This window comes from Rissa tridactyla, chromosome 3, assembly GCF_028500815.1.
Source record: "Rissa tridactyla isolate bRisTri1 chromosome 3, bRisTri1.patW.cur.20221130, whole genome shotgun sequence".
NCBI classification, from domain to species: Eukaryota; Metazoa; Chordata; class Aves; order Charadriiformes; family Laridae; genus Rissa; species Rissa tridactyla.
Window position 1 is genome coordinate 124143925 of NC_071468.1, and position 15395 is coordinate 124159319.

Consider the following 15395-nt stretch of genomic DNA (forward strand, 5'->3'; position numbering starts at 1 on the left):
TTTAGACTAAACAAGACGAGCTCACACAAAAGCGGGAGAAGGGAGCAGCAAGGACACAAAATGCGGCTTCCGTTTCTGGTGTTGTTTTGTGGCCTCGCTGCTGGAGGTACATAAGCACCACACACAACCTCAGCAGCCACGCTTGGAGCTGGGAAATACACACCGATGTGAGATTAAGGCAGTGGTTCCAATTGCTTTTCTAGCAGCCGTTCCACCGTGATGCTGCAAAAGGTTTGGATTGGCAGCGAAGCTGGTTTTCTATTAGAATGCAAAAAGAGCGGAGAGAAGGCATGGAAAGAAAGCACAGGGCCAGGGGAGGAGCAGCAGGGTTGTAAGTCTTGTGTCCCAAGCCTTAGCCAAGATAAAGCTGAAAACAGCCACCAGTCTCGTCCAGCTTGCTTGGGTAAAGACATGTAGAGGCTGCCCAGTGAGACACCAGGAGGTTGGGTCACCCTTTCTCCTCTAGGTTGATGTGTCTGTTTACCCTCTTAAGGATCCTGAGAAGAAAAAACAGGTGGAGTAGTCAGATTTATTTCGTTTTTTGTCCACTACAAGTGCTTAGTTTCATTTTGAGGTCAGCAATTTTGGAATCAGAAAATCAAGCAGAGTAAGACCCCAGCTGACTCCTGATAAGTTGGCCTACCAGTGTTAATTTGGTTTCTCTAACTTTTGCTGACTTTTTTGTTTTAAAGAATTTTCTGAGGCAAGCTGTGGACAGCTCAATATAAAGGCTTCTGCACTGTGGAATTGGCTAAACTTTTGCTGGCATCTCAGAATATCACATCGCACCTTTTTGCGTCCCCCTCCCTGCTCCGTGTCTGATATCAGCCACGCGACAGTCAGAGGGGAATGATGGTCCTGCTGGAACCCGGAGAAATCTTTTGCTTCACCCTTGAAATTGTTTTAAGTTGGAATAATCCGGTGTGTTGTGGAGATGGAAGTTCTGCTTTTCAGAAGCAATTTCATGAATCAAAGAAAAGTCCCCACTGAGTACAAATGGGTATTTTTTTTTTTTTTCCACTGTTTGGAGGAGCTCTAGGTCCCGAACTCTGTCAGAGATGGCAAATTCTCATGAGAATCTCAAGAAGTGCAGCTTCTCCTTGAACTTTTCTTGTGTGTAGGAGGTTACAAGTCTTCTTTCCCTTTAGCGTAGTGCAGCCTGCTTCCCTCATCTTGCTATGACAATTGCAGCATCAGGAGAGGGAAAACAAGCTGTTATTAAATATTTCCCTGTGGACATCCACCAGCAGGCCACGGCTGTCTCCTCACCAGCCTTTCCCTCTACGCACACGCATTTCCTCCTGTACGTGAGCGCCACAGTCAGCTTTCGTTTAGTGTCTTTAACATTCTCCTCCTGATTTTTTTTTCGCCTCCAAAACCAATTTCTCTACCTCTGTGGGTCACAGTTTGTGTTATCAAAATGTACCTGTCATCACCAGATGTGAAGGTTGTGGGTTTTTTTTCCTCCCCTTACCCCTTTCAGGTAAGGATCTCTCTTCGCGCAGTGAAGATGACCTGTCCTGCATATTTGGCAAGCGACAGAAGAGTATGAAGACACAGGTAAACAAGAGGCTTCACCTTTCTCTTGTTTCCTTGCATATTATTCCTTATAACAAAACCATATTTCAGTATCTTTCTGCTAATGGGATTACCATACGCCCATCGAGAGCAAGGGGTGGTGTTCTGCCTGTGAAGTTCCTGTTGTTTCTGTGTGAAGGCTGCAGGTGGAGCGCTGTGCTCTGAACCGTTAGGCAATAAGAGTGGATTTAATACATATTTAATACACATTATTATGATGTAACTTCTTTGGAATTAGGAAACGTCAGTATTTTAATTTTACACTTCTTACATCACAAAGTGGATGAATTTTGCTTGATCTGAAAGATCCATAAATATCCAGAATAAAATGTGACATTGAGTAGCAGCTGTCCAATCTCAACAAACTGCCCTTATGTTCACAAGAATTGGGAAGGGCTGAACAGCTGCAAAGCCTTGCTCGTCTTTGAAGAAAGGATTCAAAGATGGCTTGAACACTGATAAATATTTTACGAAAAGATTTTTCCCCAACTTTGTGTAACGAGATCAAGGTTTGTACGAGCGTTTATTGCATGTACGTATTCATTAGCATTTTGCGCTTGCAGAGAAGAGTCCTGCTATATCAGTATATAAAACAACAAACTTATACTACGTAATGACTAATGCGTCCAGAAGAATTCTTTCGAAAAGATAACATGTGGAAAGCACAAATGAATACGTTGCAAAATTGCCCTTGTTGGTTCAGAGGTCTCTGAAGTCTCTTGTAGTGAGAGGGGAAGATGGGGCCTGAAATTGAATAGTAATTTCTGAAATTCCCTGGCACTTGAAAATTGCTCTGTAACTTCACTGTAGGCCACTGTGAACTTTGGGAGGAGAGGAAAAGGGGGAAGAACGTGCTAAGAGATCCTGGATAGCAGTGACAGTAGTAACATAAGGTTTGTAGCTGTGTAAATACTAGGCGGAATTACAAGGGAGCTTGTAAAGAACAAATAGTGATCCACTGGGGATTCTTCACTGGAAAAAACTCTTACTATAAAATAAAGAATACTTCAGTGGGATGTCTTGAATTGAGCGGTTTAAAGGACTTGGTCTTGCCATTATTCCATATAGTGTTATAATTTCAGTGAATGTGCTGTAGGTCTTAAAGTTATTGGTAGGACAGAGAAAAATTTCAAGTCTGTTTTCTGAGTTCTCTAAACTACGAAAATACAGTTAATTAAACTGGGAGGTTAGACGAAATTTAAACAAATTAAGAACTGTCCTGTCTTGTCCGCCACCGTGAAAAACAGTATGAACCTTTGTTACAAGTCCCACATTTTGGCTTGAAAGGTAAGAGCTCGGGAGGAGGCCGTCAGCCACAGCAGAACCCATCTCACCATTTATTACTTATTACTGTCTCGTAATAAGAATTTGGGGGGCTTCAAGTCCGTGAGAGGTCTCAAATGCTGTAGGTAAGCTTGCACCATCGGAGCCCCTTGATTAACACTCTCATCACCTAAATGTGTCATGGATCTACGTCTTAGCTCCCTTGCTGTCAGATCAATACGAAGCAAGACAAACTGGGATTTAATGCAAATCAACAGTGCTATGGTTAAGGGAGTAGATTTTGCCCACCCGTGAGTTGTCCCAAACAGTTCGTCTTGTTTTCTCTGCGTGTCCTGCATCTTTTGAAAGTAAAAATAAGTTTGGAAAGTGCTGTTGCTGCTTCTGGGACTTAATCCTGGAGAGCATTTGTTCTTTTGTTGATAGACACTGCAGATAACGTGCGTTTATGGCTGCTTGTGAAGGGTATGTAAGTTTGTGCACGCTTTTGCTAATTCCTTGACTGATGCGGTGGTTGGCTGTTGGCTACTCTGCAAATTTCCTTTTCCCCCTCACTGAACGCTGAGCTAATGGTTCAAGGTTCTGGCAAAAAGTCACGGGCTGTTCCCTGTTATGCACCCAGATTTCCACATGCAAATACAGGCAGGAGGTAATGTAATTTGGAGCTGCATTGTCGTCTTCTGGCCACCGTCTGCTGCTAAGCAGCCATGGGGACAGAAAGCCAGAGGCAGCACAATTGCTTCCCCCACCCCCCCCGCTCCTTTTCTTCATGGATCAGAGATCTGTGGAGTTTGCACAGAACAAAAATGCATTGCTCAGGCCCTCCAGCTCTGAGCAATTTCATTTCATTGCACCCATGAACTCTCATGATCCCTTTCCATCATGTTCCAGAGCCTGGTCCTTAAGGTGGCATGAATGGAACCGCCCCATGAGGAATTGCAGTACTGTTCTCTGTGCGTGTTCGCATTCAGTTTTGAAATCCCTAGGCTCTGGGCATTTCCCTGACGTGGCAGAGAGCGTGCTGCAGGGGCAGGAAAGTGCTGTCATTCTACTGGAAGTGAGTTGTTCATATCTGTACCCACGTAGAGATAATGTAGGAAGAGTCCTGGTGTCCATCAGAGCCCTGGGGTATGCCTTCAGGCAGGCTGTGGTAGGCTCCAGTCCCTTTTAATTGCAGCTCCTGCTCCCTACGACTGTTAGTAACAGTTGAACAGGGACAGCAGCGTACAAAGTGGATGAGGACAGCTTCCATCACTGTGCCATAGGTGCCAGAACCGCTGCTCTCAATCTGATTGCAGGTTCCCAGCTTCATTTGCAACTGAGATGACGCAAGGAAGTACCTGAAATGTATTGATCCTGTAGCTTTCAGACCTATCCTTAAAGCTCTTTCCGAGGTATTAGATTCCTTCCCTTTTTTTCAGAGGTGCAGTTTGAGAAGCGTTCGGTACATATTTGATTTGGACTGAATGACCTGTCCTCAGCTCGCAGTAGAATTGTGTTTTTTTGACAAAGACGTTCAGCATAAATCTGTTTCTCGTAGTTCTAGTTGTTTCAGTCCAGGATCAAAACCATCTTGGGTATAACTTCAGGGAAAGATGCAGGAACTGCTTTTCATTGAATCACAGAATTACTGGGATTGGAGGAGATCTCTGGAGGTCTCCAGATCAACCGCCCTGCTCCAAGCAGGGTCAGCTATGGCAAGTTGCTTGGGACGTTGCCCAGCTGAGTTTTGACTGTCTCCCTCCCTTAAAGCCTCCAGTTTAAGTCTGTGACAAAATTCAGTGGATGGGTGGAAGAAATCGCTTAAGGAGCAGAAGATGGGAACATTTTGGAATAACATAACACGCTGTAAACAGAGTCAGCTGGGTGATCATTTGTAGTTCTGTACGCATCAGAGACACAGTAGAAATTACGGAAACGTTTACGTATGTATGCCATTGATGGCATTATGGCCAGGTTTTTCATCTGAGCGAGTTGCGGAGCTTCTCTTATTCCTAAGAGCTGTTGTACCCACGGCCTTTGAGATTTTCAATTTCTGCAAATGGCCTAACGTGCAGTAGATCCTGGCAGTGGTATTACATTGGTGCTCATCGGCACTGTCGTACTGGGTCTGGCTGGTTGGCTGGTGTTACACCAAACTGTTCTTAAAGATTAGGAAAAGGGAGAAAAAAAGCAAAACCCAGGAAATTCCGTCTGTGCTTATGGTCAAGTAGTGGAAAGGCTCAAGGCTGAGTGACGTGGTCTCTAGACCAGCAAGATAATCCTGGCTCTTCTGAAGGGCTTGTCAGAAATATGTCACCTCTGAACTGCTGCTGGGATAAATGGTGTCTCAACAAATCAGATAGGTCACAGACACCCCTTCCAATTAGTCATGGTCAGTCTTTTCTAGTATGGTCATTAGCAATAATTTTATGATCTTAACATGTGGAGTCGTCTTTGGCAGAAGATGTTTTGTGCTAGCTTAATCTGAGCGGCTTTAACTGTGGAGCTGATCTCAGACTCACTTTTAAACGGTCTCGGTAGCCTGGGACTTATCTGGCTAACGCGTCTTTTCTCTTGTTTCACGCTGACACTACTGCAGTAAGTGAGGATGTTGAAATTTGGGTTATCTACCTTATCAAAGGAAAAGGGAGTTGGCCAGAGGATTGTAAAGATTGCGAAAGAGTGGAATGGCAAAGGATATGGAAGGAAATGCTGTTTGCCCCTAAGGGTCGAAAGGAGTTTCTCTAGAAGTAATAAGACCAAGATAGTTTAAGCCATTGTTTTGGTGGTTCTGGGGTGCGTGTTACCAATCTTAGGCACCTGCAACCTTTAATTCTCCTGAACGTTAAACATAACGGTACTGGGTTTTTTTTTAATTATTATTATTTTTGATAAATCGTGTGTCCAACTAAAACCTCCTTAATAAACTACACAGGGACCTTTGTTTAAAAAAAAAAAAAGAATTAAAAAAAAAAAAAGACGGGGGGAAGAAAACAATGGCTGGGCTTCAGAGCGGACCTAAATTGAAAACGTCTGCAGTTTTTTCCCATGGAGAGTAAGTGATCGAAAATATTGAATTGTAATTATGATGCTCTCTGGAGACCTACAGTGGGGACCTGTTTTGCAGGGTAAGATCTGCCAGACTTTTTTTGCCCCAACTTTCCCTCTGATTTTCTCACTTGCTTAGAAACACTGGGAGCTGGGGAGACAGAAAAACAAATTCCATTAGTTCCTATCTGGTTGAACTTCCTGGAACCCCCACTATTTTTTTTTTTTTGCTTCTCAGAGTTTCCTTCCTCCATCCAGCTGTGTTTCCTGATGAAGCCTTATCACTGGAGAAAATGCTCCTGAGTGAGACTGAGGATTTGGGAATGAGTTACAGACAGTCCCAACTTGGTTGCTGAACAACATGATTCTGGCACTGATTTCGCTTTGGGGGCTGGGGGAGTAGCTCTCTGATTTGCTGGCGCGTTTGTAATAACTCTGTTTGAGATGCGTAGAAAACGGCATGTTTTGCATCCATCTCACTTCTGTGTCTCAGGCCATTTGATGAGTAATCTGCTTCTTCCGAATTTTTGTAATTTGGATGTGAACCTGCGTAAGTTCCCTTAAAACCACCTAATCCAAGTAGCCCGAAAGTCTCGAGTTCGTGGTGATTTCTTCCGTGTTAGTCATTAGAAATGTAGCTATCCACCCTGTTGCTTTTTCACTTTTTTTTTTTTTTTTTAAATCAGGAAATTGTCTTCTGACACATTTTGCAGAACTTCCTCAACTGACTTACATTTCCCAGCACTTATCAGAAAAGCATGTTGGCTAATCTTAAGGGACATAACTGAAAATCCATTAAAGTCTGGCTCTGCCATGGGCTCACTGAAGTTGTGGGTAAAGTGATATAATTCCCTTCACCTCAACTTTCTCTCTGCAAAATACCAGTCATGGTATTGATGTTTGTGGGGTTTCACAGTTGTGACTTTTAGGCAAGTTGCGAGTTCATTCTGGGTTTCTTTTACCCCTGACAGAAGTCTCTGTTGCAGAGGTAGTGTATAAATTAGTTTTTGCTTCCTTTTTTCAGCACTGTCGGGGAACAAAAAACTACAGAAGAGGAAAAAGTAGTTAATAATTAACTTAGGTTTTTCACTGTTCTGCTTTGGAGGCCGCAGCTAGCATGAGGTATTTGGGACTGAGGGGCAGAGCAGAAAAAGGACATCAAAAACCTGGAGAGAGTCCAAAAGGATTTAGTAAAATGGGCGACAGGGTTAGAGTGCATGTCCTAGAAGGAGAGAGTGGAGGAACTGGATACGTTCATCTCAGAGAAGAGGCAGAAAAAGATGACCTCTCCGCCTATAAATATCTGGGGGTCAGGGGGAGGGAGGAGCAGAGGAAGGGAAGGGATAGCAATCAGGGTAGGCAAAAGCCAAGAATGGTACTGGGGGTGAGAACTTCAATTAGAGAAAGGAAGACACAGGCTTACTCTTCGGCAGGCTTCCTCACAGTGATGTCAGCGAGGCAGTGGAAGAGTCTCCTAAGGGAAATCCCAGCTCCTTAGCAAGTGACGCCAAGAAAAAAAAGTTAATTTTAACACTTTTAGACCCGTTGAAACGGGTAAAGGTGAATTGGTTTAAGTAAAACATCTCCCAACGAGGTGTTCTGTGAGTGGCTCCAGAACTGAAGCTTGGTTTCCTGTGGTTGTGCCTGGATTCCATGGGACTACAGGAGACGAGGTCATGCTGAAATCCCTCTCCGTGTACATGCTCATCTCTTGGCCGCCTCTGTCCAGCTGCCCGTTTTCATGAAATATTTTAAAATCTTAGTATCTTTGAAATCGCTAAGCTTCAGCTAGGTTGGATTAAAAAGCTGTTGGAGAGAAAGGAGTGCATGATGTACACAAATGTCTGGGCAGAATGATTATGGAAACTTTGCTTCCTTAAGAAATCAGAGTGAAAATGTAATTGCTGTCAGCGTGTTCCGGAGGAAGACAGTAGGAGAACACTGAGATAGCGTCTTTAACATATTTCCCTCTTTTTTTATTATACATTTATTGTCAGAGAGAATAATTGCACGTTTAGAGGCACTGAGAACCTTGTGCCTGGATATTAACTACAGAGTTTGTCAGATTTGGGGTTAAAATTTAGAGCTGTGCGGCGCTCATTGCTATATATGACTTGACCATTTCAGCACAGAATTCCGTAATGGGTGGTTTGGCACTGGGAAGAGTGAACATTATGTTTGACCAAGAATCAAGGCAAATGAAAACATAGGTAAGAAAAGGTGGGATTTAATCCCACCCGACTTCATTGGTGGAAGATCTAGGCGTCTTCTCTGGACTCCCTTCATAGTGATGAGGTGCAGGTGCCCAAACAGATGCATTCCCTGTCTCCAAAGATGGTAAAGATTTATGAAGCCAATCCTTTCCTAGAGATATTTGCCTCTTCACTCACCGTAGAGGACATCTAACGGCGGGGTGCATCCTATCCAAGAAGTTATATTCGGAATATATTCTGTTTCAGTGCAAAAGCTGCCTGTGTTCTTGGAAGCGTGTGATCGATTACTGGTCAACCCTCTTGACCCATTCAGTTCTTGTGAAGGCTGCATTTTTTAATGCTGGTAAGTGGGAAGAGGCTGGTGACCCAGCGGCGGAGTCTGCAAGACAGCATAGCGGTGCTTTTAGGCTTTTGGTATCCACAGGAACCTGCTTCTGATTAGAAAGGTTTCCATCAGCCTCTAGTTCACTGCTCCTTTGCCCAGCGTGGCTTACTCACTGCGGATTTTTAGACTCGTGGTCTAGGAGGTGGTCACACTCAGCTCACAGTGGCTTAGTCCTCCTTGACCTTGATGGCAGCTCGCCGTGTTCTGCAGCATCACTGGTAGAGAATATCATTAGGTTTGTGCGTTCATCTGTTTTGTTTTCTTTTTCTGACCATCTGAGTGAAATGCATTAGAGTTGCCATTAGCAAGGGCCAATGGACTTTTTTTTACTACATCTCTAATACTGTAGTTACTCCTTTGGCCTTTCCAGTTTTCACTGCAGCGTACCATGGGCTCTAAGAGCCACAAGGATCACTTTCTAAAAAAAACAAGAGGGGAAACAAAAAGCCCTAAAACCAGATTCTGTCAGCAGTTAGCAGTACGAGGCCTTTGCCCACGCTTGAGGGACAACCAGGACAGGTTGGTGACACAACGTCACAAGGAGGACAGTGTGACAATACAGCTGAAGGGCTGAATGCATCTTCAGTGTACACGAGTGGTAGAGGTAGAGCAAACTGGCAGCACAGACTGGTGTAAAATGGGTCTAAAACTCTGTTGCTTTGAGCTGGTAACTTGTAACACCGTGTGTAGCAAGTCAGAAAAACGATGAATTAGGCTCAAGGTGTTAATTTGGGCCATATTTTTAATACTTTTCCATGAAGACGAGATTGTTCCAGGAGCACCGGTAAAAATTACTTTACCCAGCATGATGTCCTGGTAGTGCTTTTGATAAAAGGAGGAAGAGCAAAGTATTGATGTTTTGTTGCCTATTCTATAAGCACCTTGTTAATCAACTGAGGATAAATTATTGCTGTTCAGGCATCAGCAGAGAGGGAGAGGAGGAGACATCTCCCAGTCTGGAAGAAAAGATGCTTTTTTCTTTTCTCTTCATTGGAGAAGAGTCTTGCCTCCAGCGTTAGTTCCTTGGGGGGGTTGTTAGGAAGAGAAACAAAACTGGGGGGAGCTCTTTTGATTTATCTTCTCTCCTTCCCTTTTGGTCACTTCGATAGGCTTAAAGAGCCGAGTTGGCTTTAATGTGTTACCATTAGAGACCGTGCATTAGCTGGAATAAACCATCATGCCTCAGAGTGAAAAATATCCCTTGATCGGCTAATTAATCAGTCAAAGGGGAATGACATGGCCCTCGGCTTGAGGGACTCTGCTGCACAGGTAAACAGGTCATTGATAAATGGTTTACCCACAAATTCATATATCAAGAAAACTTAGTCATTTTTTAACTATACTTTGTGTGAAAGCTGCGCTGCATTTTTTTTGGAGGTGTGTTTTTGCTGCCCTTGCTTTTTGCATTGTGGGAGTTTTTTAGGTGGTGAACGTTTTTAGGTGGTGAACGTTTTCAAGTGGAAAAGCCCAAACAGAATTTTGTTACAATTGTCAGTCTTCTGTTTTCTGAATTGAAAAAAAAAAAAAAAAAAAAGGCTCTTAGATTTAAAGAATTGTGGGGGGCAGAAATCACTGTCGTGTGTTGAGATTGAGTGGGTCTCTAATCAGAACAGCTGATAGCTTTTTGTCATTTAAATATACTGAGACTTTTCAGCGGGTCTTATCTTGTCCTCGGGCACTGCATGAGCACAGCTGACATCCATAAATGAGTCTAATGAAATAATTGGAGAAAATATATGAAGTAAGATGCAGGGCTGTGTTGGTAAGAGACTTCATCTTACCCGATTCAGTTAGTACTGGCTTTTGGCATCTGTGTGCTGAATTTTGGCATCTGTAGAACATCCTGAAAAGATGGTTCCCCAGTGGAATTCTTCACTGATGGTTTAAAAAAATAAAATAAAAAAAAAAAGAGGGAGGGAGCAAATCCAGCTCTAAATGAAATTGCATAAAAATGTGATCCAGAACCACTCTTAAACATGGGGTGTGTAAAGAAGGGTTAAAGCAGTGTAACCATGTAAGGAACCGTGAAACAGTAATGTTCGGCATAGCTGCTTAACACAAAACGAATCCTAATTGCGCTTTTTTCGGTTTTTTCGTCTTTAACTGTGTGTATACTGTGAGAAAGCATCACGTCGGTACCAAAGAATATGGGCTTGGGTACTAGGAAATGAAGTTAACCTTATCTTTGTCATGTGTAATCCCTTCCTCCCAAACAGCCCTCGTCATAGGCCTGCGCTTTTATAGGACAGCTTTGTTTTGTTTTTCCTTTTAAAAATATTTGTGTGATCAAAGGGCTTTCTTCAAAAAAAAAAAATTAAAAAAAAAATAAAATTCCAGTGCAGTAGTTCAAAACAAGGAAAAATACATTTTTTTTTTTTTTGATCCTATCATAACAGGATTTGTATATGGAAGTGTGAACTAAGCAGGTGGCTTCCTGTTGATTTTAAAGCCAGGTGGGCAAGTTCTTGACAACGAGTTGATCTTGCAGGCTGCTACCTGCCCTGCGTTCCCTGGTGCAAGAGGATGCTGCGCGCTCTTTCCTTCAGCTGGTGTAGCACAGAGCCACGGTGACGGTCCTTTGCACAAAGGAGCTTATTCCTCTGGGTACAAGGAGTAGGGGTAGTGTGAGATGGGACTGGTGACTCGTGGGAATAATACTGCTGTGGGAATGAGAGGAAAGCACAGGAAGGACACGGAGGTGTTGGAGCGGGGCCAGAGGAGGCCACAGAAATGCTGGGAGGGCTGGAGCCCCTCTGCTGGGAGGACAGGCTGAGAGAGCTGGGGGGGTTCAGCCTGGAGAAGAGAAGGCTCCGCGGAGACCTTCCAGCCCCTGCCAGTCCCTAAAGGGGCTCCAGGAAAGCTGGGGGAGGGACTCTGGAGCAGGGAGGGGAGCCGTGGGACGAGGGGGAAGGGTTTTAAACTGAAAGAGGGGAGACTGAGATGAGATCTAAGGAAGAAATGTTTCACAATGAGGGTGGTGAGCCCCTTGTCCCAGGTTGCCCAGAGAAGCTGTGGCTGCCCCATCCCTGGAGGGGTTCAAGGCCAGGTTGGATGGGGCTTGGAGCAACCTGGTCTGGTGGGAGGTGTCCCTGCCCAGGGCAGGGGTTTGGAGCTAGATGATCTTTAAGGTCCCTTCCAACCCAAACCATTCGATGATTCTATGAAAATTGCATGTGTTCTCGCTCAGAAATCAGTGAATAGTTTACATTTTATTTTATTACTATATTATTATTGAAGGCGGCTGCCGGATCCACTCAGATAGCCTGCAGAAGGACTGGATGTTCATAGCACAGTCTTATTTTTGCTGACTTCAGTTATTTAAGGGTGTCTAACCTTTCTCCAAGGGTGTCTTCTCATTTTTGGCTCATCAAAGTGATTATGAAATTGCTAGTTGGTTCAGATGGGTTAAGCAAACCAGAAGTTGGAGCAAAATAAATGATTCAGCCTGAGAAAGTACATAAAATCAAAGCAACGAGCTTTTCCACTTCCAATCCAGTATTTCGACTTCTCTACTGAATTGTTCTTTCTTCAGCTGGGAGTATTTGCTTTTTTTTCCTCTCCAATCAGGAGAAGTATCCAGTGCTGGAGTGTGACTTAATGGTAAACTTCCCCATCAGGGTAACCTTGAGCATGTAAGAGGTATTCCGTCCTCTCGGACCTCACTTCAGCTGCCTGACATGTTTGAAAAGTTTGGCAATTGGAAGTTAATTTGGGCTTATTTGAGTTTTCTCAAAGTAGTAAGACAAGGTCAAGAAATCCATTGTCTGTGTTTTTCCTACATCTACAGCTTCACTCTGCAAACTGTCATCGTTCCCAGTGTGTTTCCTTTGAATAGTTGTGTTCTTGCCATATGTATATATAGGCAAATGTGACCTGCTGACTAATGGCGCTAATTTGAGCATCTGCTAATAACTACATGCATCCCTCCATTAAGAAAAGAAGATAATGATGGAGAAGATGATCATACAGTGGGATGGTAGGTACCTTCCGTGCTCTGTTTGCTTTAGCATCATCTTTAAAATGGGAAGTCAGTTCCCATTGTCTTGATGATGATGGCATGCTCTTCTCCGTCACAGAATGCTGTTGGCGAAGGACCTCAGATTTTGGTGTTAAGGCTGAATAATCATAGAATCATAGAATGGTTTGGGTTAGAAGGGACCTTAAAGATTATCTAGTTCCAACCCCCATGCCCTGGGCAGGGACACCTCCCACCAGCCCAGGTTGCTCCAAGCCCCGGCCAACCTGGCCTTGAACCCCTCCAGGGATGGGGCAGCCACAGCTTCTCTGGGCAACCTGGGCCAGGGGCTCACACCTTCAGAATAAAGAATTTCTTCATAATATCTCATCTAAATCTCCCCTCTTTCAGTTTAAAACCATTCCCCCTCGTCCCACGGCTCCCTTCCCTGATCCAGAGTCCCTCCCCAGCTTTCCTGGAGCCCCTTGAGGGACTGGCAGGGGCTGGAAGGTCTCCGCGGAGCCTTCTCTTCTCCAGGCTGAACCCCCCCAGCTCTCTCAGCCTGTCTTCACAGCAGAGGGGCTCCAGCCCTCAGAGCATCTTTGTGGCCCTCGGCTGCTCTCCAATTTTGATTGCCAAGCCAGATCATCTGTGTTGAGAGAGCAAGGAAGCAAGGGTCTAACGGCTGAAGTCAGCAACAGAAAAGGGAGCTCAACCAAATTTAAGTTTTGCTGAGTTGAAAAGCGTTTGGGTACCATACTGTACAGATTCTGAAGTTTCCATACACGTAACATAGAATGATTTAGGATGGAAGGGTCCTTAAAAATCATCTAGTCCAACCCCCTAACAGTGTCTCTGAATTCTTCCCTGCACTGGATTAAGGGATGTGACATCTGGCTGTTGTGCGTAGTTTGTTCTTTCTCTCCTTAGGGAAAAAATGGTTGTACATTCAAGTGTTTTGATTTGGCAGACTCTCAGTAATACGAACCCAGTGGGTATTAGTGAAGACAAGTTGAAGTGTGCTCTGGCTTTGGAGCAGAAGATAATGCTGTTTATGATAATTAGTTTCTGTGGAAGTTTGTTGCATGGTCTCCGATGGACCTCCAGAAGGTTCTGCAGAGATGAGTTTTAACCTGCCGGTAGAAAATGCTCGTGTCCCTCAGGATCCAGGTTCACCAAGGCTGGTTTGGTGAGCAGCTCTCACCTCAGCTGATGTTAAGCACTAATACTGTGTTGCATGGTCCTCACACTGAACTTTGTGTCCTACAAAACGTCCCACCAAAAGGACAAGACCAGGGTTGATTTGACCAGGGACAGCAGAGGGGACAGAGAGTGAGAAATGTGACCATCCATAGGGTTGAAGAGTTCTAATCGTTTAGTTCTGTCTTATTATTTCTGTTTTGCTGGGGTTTGTGTTACGTCTGCTCTATTCTCGCCATGAGCTGATTTCTTCTGAGCGCTGGGACATGTTGTTGACAGCAGCAGAATCGAACCCAGCTCAGGCTAACTAGATCCTATGTCACCTGTGTCACAGGTTGTTTTTTTAACAAATGAAGAGAAGATCAAAAATATTGTCTGCCCTAAAATCCTGTTTTCCAGAATATTGAAGAATTTAAATGTCACTCAGTACTTCAATACTTGAAAGAAAATTATTTATTCTCAATACTTCTTTGCAAAGAAATTTCTGTAAGCTTGGGAATAGAAGAAAGTTACTGTAGTACAGAGAGTTAGTCAAAGGCTAATGCTAATTAGGAAATGCTTTCTAGTTCACAGAAAATACGATCAATTTTTTTTAGAAAAATTCTAAAAATAATGATTTTCATTTCAGATAGTCAACTTGGATGTTTTGCAATGAATATTTGCAGTTGGAGAAATAAGAATTGCTACAAACGTCTTGTTGTGGTCAAGTGCAAGCTTGCACGTGCTTTTTTATTATTATTCATTAGACCACTGTATCTCATAATGGAGTAAAAATCTTAGATGAGAAAAGAAATAATCCCATTTTAGGTATTTATTATTTCGGGTAACCCTTTGTCTATATATATTTGATGTTTCGTTGATATGAATATGGTTCATATATTTTTTCAGAGAAAAAGGGGAACAGGGTAAGTAATTAAGCAGGAGGGTTTTTTTTTTTTTGATCTTTTTCACCTCTCATCTACTCTTTTAACTTTTAGCTGTATTCAAAAAGCACCTTAGTCTGTACCAGCCACTCCAAGGTGCCTGGCACGCTGCCTAGGTTTAGCCGTTATTCAGTAAAATAACTGTAAAGTCCTCTGGATAGCAGTAGATGTGGAATTTCTCTGCAGCTACTGATGTATTAAGACACTAAGACATTTGGTATGAAGAGTGTCATAGCAAGCAGCAGAGACAACTTCTTGAATTCTGTTTTGATTCATCTCATATCGGGGGCTCCGTACTCTTATGCCACTGCTGTCACATTCGAGCACAAGCTATTGCCTCCAGCAATTCTCAAATTATCTTCAAGCTTCAAATCCTTATTTACTTGCCTGGCTCAGCTCGTCCCAATATCAGGTCCTTAATCAGTAAACAACACATTTAGCCCAATGGGTTATTAAGTTTTCTAAATGTCTTCTATGTTGTCAGTCTGTCCAGTGATGGCGTCAGTTCAAAACTCAAATTGTTTCACGAAGACCACTATAATAGTCTGCTTATATAAATGTTTTGGTGCTCCTCAACTTGAATCTGGGGCAGTGATTTAATGAAACACATGACTGTCGGGTTACCCAGTTCTCAAGTTTGCTTCTACCTAAAAACGTTTCTCCTCCTGAATCGAAGAATGAATGTTCTGTGGGGAGCGACTCGGTGTTGGCCGAAGCGACCTAATTTCAGCCTCTGAATATCTGTGACCGCACTAATGCTGAAAGCTTAGGCGTTCATTTACACTTCATCTTAAAAGCAGGGAGAATGCTGGGCCAAACTTGGAGGTGAT

The 15395-nt window shown here is 43.5% G+C and overlaps 1 protein-coding gene across 3 annotated transcripts in view; it reads left to right on the forward strand.

Moving 5' to 3' along the window:
- The window catches only part of PINX1 (PIN2 (TERF1) interacting telomerase inhibitor 1), a 66603-nt gene that overhangs the window by 13514 nt on the left and 37694 nt on the right, over positions 1-15395 (forward strand). For all 3 annotated transcript variants that reach the window (XM_054194528.1, XM_054194529.1, XM_054194527.1), the window contains exon 6: positions 1484-1560. In XM_054194528.1, coding sequence (XP_054050503.1) covers positions 1484-1560 — 77 coding nt within the window. The remainder of the gene's footprint in view (positions 1-1483; positions 1561-15395) is intronic.